This window comes from Lathyrus oleraceus, chromosome 3 (genome assembly GCF_024323335.1).
Source record: "Lathyrus oleraceus cultivar Zhongwan6 chromosome 3, CAAS_Psat_ZW6_1.0, whole genome shotgun sequence".
Classification (NCBI taxonomy): domain Eukaryota; kingdom Viridiplantae; phylum Streptophyta; class Magnoliopsida; order Fabales; family Fabaceae; genus Lathyrus; species Lathyrus oleraceus.
In genome coordinates this window covers 354,288,414-354,298,946 of record NC_066581.1, presented here as the reverse complement: position 1 = coordinate 354,298,946, position 10,533 = coordinate 354,288,414, and the positions used below count along the sequence as shown (strand labels likewise).

The following is a 10,533-nucleotide window of genomic DNA, read 5'->3' as shown; positions in this document are numbered from 1 at the left end:
CTCTTCATTCAGGGGCTTCTCTTCATGATTGTATAGGGTTAAGCCTTATTCATCAAATCACTCTGATTACAAGCTTCATCGGACCTCCACCTTTTCCAAAACATGCAGACCGATCTCAACCATTTCTTTAACATCTAGCATTTTAGTCTGTCATTTGTGGTACAACTAGTACTGTCACTTTTGTGAAGCGGTCAATGTACTTGCGTAGGGTTTCCTTCTTTCGCTGAGTGGCCCTACTAAACACAACTTTGGTTGTGGGTTGTCACTTTCGAGAGGTAAATTGAGCGGTGAATGTGTCATAGAGGTCCTTCCACAAATCTATGCTTCCATCCTAGAGGGTTTTGAACAACATCATTGCGACTCTGACCAGAGTAAATGCAAAGAGCTTCCACTTCCATGTACCTTGGACGTGGTAGTAATCTAGTTTATTGCCTACATGCTCGCCTAAATCTCTAGTTCTGTCATAGCTCTATAGCTTAAGAGGCATCTCCAAAGATCTCAGGATCCTACTGTCGAGGATACAGATGGACATTAGGTTCGTCTTTTGCTCCGGAGTCGGAGCATGTGCATCATATCTTTCCCTTCTTTGGGAAGGACGTGCTGGTGAATTATGAGGGCGACATACCTCGGGATGAGTATGATTGCTACTTCGTTCTTGGTATCGGGTGCGAGCTTGTGACTTCATGAATTCTATTCGTGGCGTAGTTGAGCAACCGGGAAGCGACTTTGGCACAACGTCTTGATCACCCTAGGATGCTTCCTCTCGTACAATAATGTCTTTTGGTGGAGCTTATTAGATATTCTATTCAATCCTGATAATCCTCTCATCCATAAATTGTGAATATTCATATGAAACAACGGAAGGCTAGGGAGTATTTTGTGTTCAAGTATAGTAGGTAGAAGAAGGGTTTGTGCGTTGTTTTGCCTTAGTGAGGTTATTGTGTGGATCTGAAGTACCGAAAAGCCTAGAATGTTCCTTGTCCGACTATTGAAGGAGAGAAATATCGTTGTGTGGGTTCAGAAGGAGACACCACTGGAATTGAATTGTCTTTAGTGGGAATCAGACATATATTCCCTCATACAACACCATTGTTTCGGTCGACCTCAAATTTGCACCACTGCAGCTACGGGATATTTTCCACTTTGGGTTTAAGAACCCTCACATCATTGTCCTTTAGAAAAAGTGCATCGTTGGATTGAGGCGAATATGTGTTGTATATAAACTACCCTTAGCTTGATTCCCATGCAATGCGGAACTATTTTGGCCAACACATAATAGTTGTTCTATGGTCGAGGCTAAGGGGTACAATGTGAATATCGAGTTCTCACCGACAATGCTAATGTTTGATTTATAATTAAAAATAATAAGTGAGGTAGAGAAGTTGTGTCTTGCTACGGTGGATCAGTACTTTTTTGATGCGGTAGAGGGGGGACTGGTCTACAAGATTAACACTTCAATGTCAAGTCAGTTAGAAAAATTAGAAGTAACATGTGAGGGAGAATGAATTTAAAAACCTGAAATGACACATGTTACCCTTATATATTAAGAGCGGATGAAACTACTCGCATGTAAAATCGCGTGTTTCGATTAGATCAGACGTTGATTAATATATCAGAGGACATAATTACCTATTTCTAATTATAGCTAAAATCTACCTACTCCGCGCTCGAGGTTAGATTTTGGGCCTTTCTCTTCGAGTGTATTGCGAGCTTGGAGTAGTTGCAAAATCAACCTTTCATAATTATTAAAAATAAAAGTGGTCTTATAAATAGATAAAAATAAATAAAGAGTAGGAGTATTGTATTCGTGAGAGAAAAACATTTGCAAAAGAAAATACATGTTTATATAGTATGTCGCAATAATTTTATTTAGATTGTGTTGGTTGTTGCATGTAGTTAATTGGTTAGAGACCATTGTATTATTATCAACCAATTTTCCTATAATTAGCAAACCAATAACACAACAAAATTTACATACTCTTCTTTCTCTCTCCCTCTCTCAAATTCCTACTTTGACTGATTCATCTTTCCCTCTAATACCCTTTCTCTCAAATTCACCTAATTAAACAAACCTTTCTGCACAATCTTTTTCGTTGATGTCATCAGAAAACCAAGGCAAAGATGAATCATCGACATGGATTCTTGAAAGCATTGATATTGTTGCTGATCATGTGGAAGTTTCTAAAAAGGATGAAAACAATGGAAGCATGGTCACAAAAGCTTCAGATAATGAAGCCTTTCTCGACAATGGTAGCAATGGTAGCAATGTTAGACAGAGAAATAATAACAATCATAATGCAAGCAAAATGGTTAGGGTGCAATCAGGTGCTGCAAGAGGGCTTAAGGGTTTACGTTTTCTTGATCGAACGGTTACCGGAAAAGAAGGCGATGCATGGAAGTCAATTGAGAAGCGTTTCTTTCAACATGCAGTTGGTGGAATGCTGTTCAAAGACAAATTTGGACAATGCATGGGTAACAATGATTTATGATGTTTTTAGTTTTTGTTTATGATGTTTTTAGTTCTTTGTTTGTTCTAAGTTTGTGTTATGATTATGAATGGTGTAAACAATGTTGTTTAGGTATGGGAGCAGATTCAAAGGAATTTGCAGGGGAACTGTATGATGCATTGGCTAGGAGAAGGAATATAAGTGTAGAAAGTGGAATTAATTTGAGTCAAGTTAAAGTGTTTTGGGAGGATATGACTAGTAAAGATCTTGAATCAAGACTTCAAGTGTTCTTTGACATGTAAGGACTATCATACACACACATGTAACTTAACTTATGTATATATCTTCTTTCTTCGAGGTTTGAACTTTGAACCAACTTAATATATGTATATATCTTTTGTATGATAGCGATAGTGAAATTCCGTGATCTGATATTGTTTGTTAGTATTTTCTTCTTTCTTCGATGTTTGAACTTTGAACCCTGGTCTTTTAGCTTTTAGCTGCTTCAACTCTTTTAACATATAGCTCAAACCAGATGAGCTATGCCGTCTTTTCTTAATTTATGTATATATCTTTTGTATGATAATGATAGTGAAATTTTGTGATCCGATATTGTTTGTTAGTATTTTCTTCTTTCTTGGAGGTTTGAACTTTGAACCTTGGTCTTTTACCCGCTTCAACTCTTTTAACATTTAGCTCAACCCAGATGAGCTATCCGTCTTCTGCATGTTAAGTGAATGACTTTTTATTGAATGGAGTTGCATAAATGAACTAAAGTCGTTTGCAGGTGTGACAAGAATGGGGATGGTAGGTTATCAGAAGATGAGGTTAAGGAGGTGAGTCTTGAGATCATGTAAATTAAGTATTGACACTGACACATATATGGACACGATACCTTCCGACACATACATCGGTAAAAGAATTTAAAAATCAGTGTTTGTATGTTGTCACAATTGTTAAGTTCGTGTCCGTTTCAGACAGACATCAACACATATCGCTACTACGTAGATTTTTCTTCAAACTATGTGAAACAGAATTCTAACTGTTTTTGTGTAAAAGGTTATAGTGTTGAGTGCTTCTGCAAATAGATTGGGAAATCTCAAAGATCAAGCTTCTGTATATGCAGCTTTGATCATGGAAGAGCTTGATCCAGATCATAATGGATATATAGAGGTTAGAATTAAAAACCGAAAAGTATAAATCTTTTGTTGAAACTTTCATCTTTTGTATACTCATTATTTGTTGTTGTTTAAATAGATGTGGCAGCTTGAAACTCTACTAAAGGAAATGGTTAATGCAGAAGATGGCACTACGAGACTTAGTAATAGAACCGAAACACTAACCCGAGCAATGATACCATGCAAGTACAGAACTCCGATTAGAAAATTCGTTTCCAAAACAACCGAATTTGTATATGATAAATGGAAAAAAATATGGATATTCGTACTTTGGTTAGCCGTAAACTTGATCCTTTTCATTTGGAAGTTTCTTCAATACAAGGAAAAACCAGCATATGAAGTAATGGGATCATGTGTCTGTTTTGCAAAGGGTGCTGCCGAGACTCTCAAATTCAACATGGGGCTAATCGTCCTTACAATGTGTAGAAGAACACTTACGATGCTACGAGGATCGTTTCTTAGTCAAATCATCCCTTTTGACGATAACATACACTTTCACATTGTTATTGCAATTGGTGTAGTTATAGGGACTTTCATCCATGTAGGTGTTCATGTAACTTGTGATTTTCCGAGAATTATTTCTTGTCCGACCGAAAAGTTTATGGCCACAATTGGACCCGGTTTTAATTACCACCAGCCTGATTACCTTACCCTTGTTAAAAGCACTGCTGGTGTAACTGGAATTTTCATTGTCTTGATTATGGCTTTTACTTTCACTTTGGCAACACCTCATTTCCGAAAAAGTATTGTCAAGTTGCCTTCACCGTTGCATCATTTGGCCGGCTTCAATTCGTTTTGGTATGCTCATCATTTGCTTATTGTGGCTTACTTTCTCCTGATCATTCATGGCTACTTTCTATTTCTCACCAAGGAATGGAAAAACAAGACGGTACGCGAAGCTCTTGTATCTTATTTAATCATTCAAACTACTTAACACTAAATTTTTTTTCCCAAAATGGACATTGAGTATACTAGTGTTGTCAATCGCGGATTGTATCGATAATCTGTTGTTTATGCAGACATGGATGTACCTTATAGTTCCATTAATGCTCTACGCATTTGAGAGAACTCATCCATCTTTTAGGGGTAAAGATCATCGCGTGAGCATCATTAAGGTCTGTTTCGACAGCTTCTTCTTCTCTCGAATTCTATTTACGATGAAACGTGAAAATAATCTTATACAAGGTGAACATTTCAGGCAATAATATACACAGGAAATGTGCTAGCACTATACATGACGAAGCCACCGGGATTCAAGTATAAAAGTGGAATGTATATTTTTGTCAAGTGTCCAGATATATCGAGTTATGAATGGTAATCATGATTTACTTGAATGATACTTTGTTCGCGAAAGTTACTTTTGCGGAAAAAATACTTTTACTTCCGATAACCGAATTTACTCTTTTTACAGGCACCCTTTCTCGATTACCTCTGCACCAGGAGATGATTACTTGAGTGTTCATATAAGAACCTTAGGAGATTGGACTACAGAACTTAGAAACATATTTGCAAAGGTGATGTTTATGTATAAAATATGGTTCTTTCAAGTTTAGTCCCTTTAAAGTATTTGACCATTCTTAGTCCCTATAGAGCATTGTAGTCAAGATTGAGTGTTGGATCGTATGATTGTAAGATCTTACGTGGTGAGAATGTCTGAGAGTGCTACGAATAGAGAAAGATTGTTTTCGCCGCTGGCGTGGTCAAGATCAAGCTTTTTGAAGCAAGATCGTAAAAACAAAAGTGTCGGGTCTTTTTTTTGGCCCGTTTTATGATTTTCATGTTTTTGCATATGTGTGTATGTATATATGAAATTATCCTTTTTCCCTTTGGTAGGATCTTACGTGCTAACGATCTTTCACAAGCCGATTGATTCTACTTAAGATCTCATGCTTGATTACATTGCTACAGAGGAACTAAAAGCACCTGTTTTTTTATTAAAAGATAGGACTAAAAGTTGATGAATTTTTAATCGGGTCTTAAATTAAAAAATGTTTATTTTATAGGGACTAAAAACATATTTAACCTAAGAAATGTGATAATTGTTGAACATCGAGTTGTTAGACATGCAGGCTTGTGCGCCTGAGAGTGCACAACCAAGAAGGGGAAGCCTTGTGAGGATGGAAACTAGAGCAAGTTCAAATTATGACCATTCAAAACCAAGGTAAATCAAAAAATCTTGGTTCAAATTTTTCTATAATGTTATATGTATTTGCAATCATATTATTTTACTCTTTGTAGCATTAAATATCCAAAGATTCTCATCAAAGGACCCTATGGAGCACCGGCACAAAGTTATAGGCATTATGATGTACTCTTACTCATAGGACTTGGAATCGGCGCGACACCTATGATCAGTATTTTAAAAGATATCTTGAACCATATGAAGATGGAAAGTCCCCAGCAAGTAAGTGACAAGTCAGTGTCATGTCTGGTATCCATGTTTTTGTCATGTCTGACACCGAAGTTTTATTTACTCTTTTTGTTGGTTGTATATTTGTATATTATTCACAGTACTAATTCGTGGAGTTAACATAACAGACACTTTCTGAGATAGAATCCTTCAATAGTAGTCGCTCCAGCTCCGACGAAGATAAGAAAGGTCCTGAAAGAGCATATTTCTATTGGGTAACCAGGGAACAAGCTTCATTTGAATGGTTCAAAGGTGTCATGGATGATATTGCCGAATACGACCGTGATGTGAGATTAAGTACCGAACTTTTCTTCGTTATTCCGTTACCTTCGTATGCACAAACATAGAAATTTAGAAATTTAACGCGTATTTTAATGATACAGGGTGTTATAGAAATGCATAACTATTTGACTAGTGTCTACGAGGAAGGCGATGCAAGGTCTGCACTTATCGGCATGATTCAGAAGTTGCAACACGCCAAAAATGGAGTAGACGTAGTTTCAGAAAGCCGGGTATATCTCGATTTAGTTCTCATTTCGAGTTATTAACATTTTTCCATCATGCAAACAAAGATTAAGGTTTGTTACTATGATGTTATGTTACCATATGACAGATAAGAACACATTTTGCAAGACCAAACTGGAAAAAAGTCTTCTCCCAGTTAGCTTTAACGCATCAAAGCTCTCGCATCGGTATGAATAACCACAATGCTTAGTGAAATTCTAAAGATCTATTTGATTTTAGAAATAGAAAATTTCATGTGCTATTTTCTTGATTCAGGTGTGTTTTATTGTGGAAGTCCTACTCTTACGAAAACATTGAAGACCCTTTGTCAGGAGTTTAGCTTAAACACATCGACACGATTTCAGTTTCATAAAGAGAATTTTTGAAGGGACAATTCACAGAACAATTGCATCAGTCAAGAATTATTCGGTGTCATCTTGATTCATCAAGCAACATAAGATTGTAGAATATTTTTGTATACTCATAGTGTAATGTTGATAAGTTTTGTGTATGTAGCAATATTTCTTAAAATTTGTGTTGGTTTTGCCTAAATCTTCATAGTGTTGTTCATCATTTTTATTCCTTTCACCTTTGTTTCGGTTTCTTTTTATCGCGAAAAGTTCTCACGCCTCGACATAGTTTAAGATTACTTTCAGTTACTTGTGTGAGTATTTGCATGAGAAAATATGTAGCACAAGGTATAGACATTTTACAAGGAGCTATGATTTGCCTCTAAAACTTCATACAGAGCCCATGGAGAGGAAGCTTGGAGACATGGACCACCATGTATTTATAGTACTTGTAAAGAGAATCTCTTCATTTGAATCCAACCTAAGACTCATTTGCTTGGAAAATCCTGATTTGTTATTCTTTGTGGAAATTGTAACATCGGAGTATGTTAACATATTAATAACAAAATTGAAAAACACAAAAGACAAATAATCTCAAAGGATAAGAAGTGGATAGAGGAATACCGAAGATACAAATACAAGTCCAACAAGAAAAAAACATCACATCCCTCGTAAGCAACAAACTGTCGCGCCGCTAAAAATATATAGTCGCCGTCGGATTTTATTTATTCCAAAATACAAGGAAAATAGCGATAAAATCCCAAATGAGAATGGTCTCGCAACCAAGAGCAGATTCGGAAGTTGATTATGCAAGGGGAATGTATTAAACCCCTCACATCCATTGTATTCGATGGGAACCACTTTAGCTGTATCAATGCACATGGATGTTGTTTATCTGAATGTTGCTTGCTATTGATGAAATGAGATAAGAATGTGATGAGAGAAGAAAATAAATTTTAAATTAGTGTGCTCGCCAAGGATTTAGGCTCTTGTGCCTACGTATCCTCATACGTGTAATGAGGAAGTCAGAGCTTCGTAGTTCCGCTTACAAACAGAGTGTATGTTTGGTTATTTTTATGGACAGTATTGACATTCGTGTGCTACTATTCACTTGCTTGTATGCTCGAGTATGGGAGTGGAAAGTACTTGCTTGTTTACGGTAAAGTGGATGCGCTTGGATCACACTCTAGCAGTTAAATATTACTTGCTCACACATGGAGACTTAAGCATCGTTCACGGTAGAACGGAAGTAACACGTCCTTTTTGAAAGGTTTGAAGAATGCCCTGAGGCAAAAGATGATTTGATTTTTTGGGGTTGATTTTAGTGCGGAGACAAGCATCAGACCCTTGACTAGATACAGTCAACAGTCCTAAAACTCGGAAGTTGAGAGGACAATGTTATCCTAACCACTCTTTTTCATCCAAAAAGAGATTTGAATTATGAAAAAGATTTGGTAAGTCTAATCATTGAAATTTAGAGGGAGACAAGCATCTGACCCTTGACTAAGTACGGCCAACAATCATAATATTTGGAAGTCGAGAGAACAATGGTATCCTAACTATCATTTTCTCCCTCATAGCACCTAGATCTAACTTGTTTGAATCATTAGATGTTTTAAGGGGAAGTCAAGTGTCCGGTTCTCAAGCTAGGTACGGCCGACAACCCAAGTACTTGAATATTGTGTACAAGCACGTACACTCGATTTTTGAATTACAGTTGTTATGAATATGTTTTGAAAAAGGCACTTGACGTTGGATTAAGTGTTTGAGTTTATTATGAAAAAGTGTGTGAAGAATGGAGGTAAGAAGATAGAATGAGATTGAGAAGAGAAAAGAATGGAGAAGAATGGACAATGGATCATGGAATGGATGGAGATACTTGACGTTGGATCAAGTAATCGCATTGTTATGGTGTGAGTATTATTTAGAAAACACTTGACTTTAGATCAAGTATGCCTTTTGTTTCTTTTGAAATGCTTTATTTTATCATTTGTCTTTATCTTTTCGGTTAACATGCATAATGAACTAATAAAAAAGAATAAACCTAAGTTATTACACTTGCATGCGGTGAGGGGACATGTAACCCACAATGGGGGGATGAAACCATTACCATACAAATGGAAAATGGAAAGGGATTAGACAAATTACAAACCATGTACCATGCCTAAAACATACAAGTGGAATGGTACCCTCACATAATACAAGGCAATTGGATGACTTACAGGAATTGATAATTTATAATGTACTTGAATCTCATAAGCACGTGTGGGCACAAACATAAATCAAAGTGAGTTAGTATGCATTAACAAGTGGATTTGAAAGAAAATTAAATGCTGAAACAATCAAATAAAATGAATTATGACATCATAAAATGATGATGAAATGATAAGATGATCATGGTAAGCATAATGGACTTACACCAACTTAAATTGAAATGGCATTTTCAATTTAAATCCAATAACCACAATCCAAATATGAACAATTCAATTAAATGGAAAAATGCATGAACATAGTATCAAAATGCAAGCAATCCAATCTTATCCTAACTAAATAATAATTGTTAAAAAGTCAAGAATATTAGTGAATCCAAAACAAGAATTAAATGGCTAACCTAATATTTTTTCAAGGTATTTTCTCATGGTTAACAAATGGATTAATATCTAAGCATATTAAACTCCTAAAATCTAATCTAATAAAATTCCTAAATGAACATGTATTTTTATCATTATTGTTAATCAATCAACGGTTAAAAACCAAAACTACAATTAAAACAATACTTAAAAGTTATGGAAATAACAAGAAAATGGAAAGAAAATAGTAAAAGACAATAAAATAAATAAGCTATGGGCCAGGGTATGGGCTCTGGAATCGCGAGTGCAAAGTGTAAATGGAGTGTGAGGTTTAGGTGTTAGGCCCACTGCAATTGCCTTGGTAAGAAGGGGTGTGGGAAGCTTGTTAGGTTGATATTCAGTCAAACATTTTCAGGCCCATGTACATGAGCCCAATCAGAAACAATGCCAATTGAATTTCACAATTCAACACATGTGGAATTAACATCAATGAGCATGTGGTAAAAATCAATTTCAAATTAAATTGAATTTAAAAATGCATTGAGAAAAACGCGCCAGCACAAGAATCAACTCAGGTCAAGGTTCTCAGGCACGAACCACCATGAGGCACCACGCCGGAAATCGCTTCCGGCGGCGGTGTCCACCAAAAATGCAAATTGAATACACCCTCAGCTTCGTCTTGATCTCCTATCTCCGAATCCCTAACTAATTTCATGTAAATTTAGCCCTAAGTCCATAATGGAATTGGTAACCTCAAGAACCTTAGACATTCAATCCTAAATTAAACCCTAAATGCATAGATTCAAAGCCCCTGGGGTTGGGGCTTTGAAGCTCCTCTCCAATCCTTACATGTTCGCAACTAGAATTGAAGAAAAAGAAGACATTGAAACTTACCTTACCAGAGTTTCTTGATGATGATGATGAACAAATTCCATGTGAGTGCTCGAATCTCTCTCTCTTTATCTTGCTCCTCCAAATCCTCGTCTATTTCATCTTGATCTTTGTTTTTTTATGATTTGTTGTTGAGTGATTGTTATGGATTTTTTACTCTGGTGGTGATTGGTGAAGGTGATG

At 36.3% G+C, this 10,533-nt stretch overlaps 1 protein-coding gene across 1 annotated transcript; it reads left to right on the top strand.

Annotated features, from left to right (window-relative positions):
- Window positions 1–2,006: 2,006 nt before the first annotated feature.
- LOC127129248 (putative respiratory burst oxidase homolog protein H) lies at window positions 2,007–7,091 on the top strand. Its single transcript, XM_051058500.1, has 14 exons — window positions 2,007–2,472; window positions 2,580–2,745; window positions 3,235–3,283; window positions 3,507–3,620; window positions 3,705–4,514; window positions 4,645–4,740; window positions 4,824–4,939; window positions 5,037–5,139; window positions 5,695–5,786; window positions 5,864–6,029; window positions 6,164–6,322; window positions 6,419–6,547; window positions 6,649–6,727; window positions 6,816–7,091. The coding sequence occupies exons 1-14, from the start codon at window positions 2,097–2,099 to the stop codon at window positions 6,923–6,925; spliced, it is 2,565 nt and encodes an 854-aa protein (XP_050914457.1). The 5' UTR covers window positions 2,007–2,096; the 3' UTR covers window positions 6,926–7,091.
- The last annotated feature ends 3,442 nt before the right edge of the window (window positions 7,092–10,533 follow it).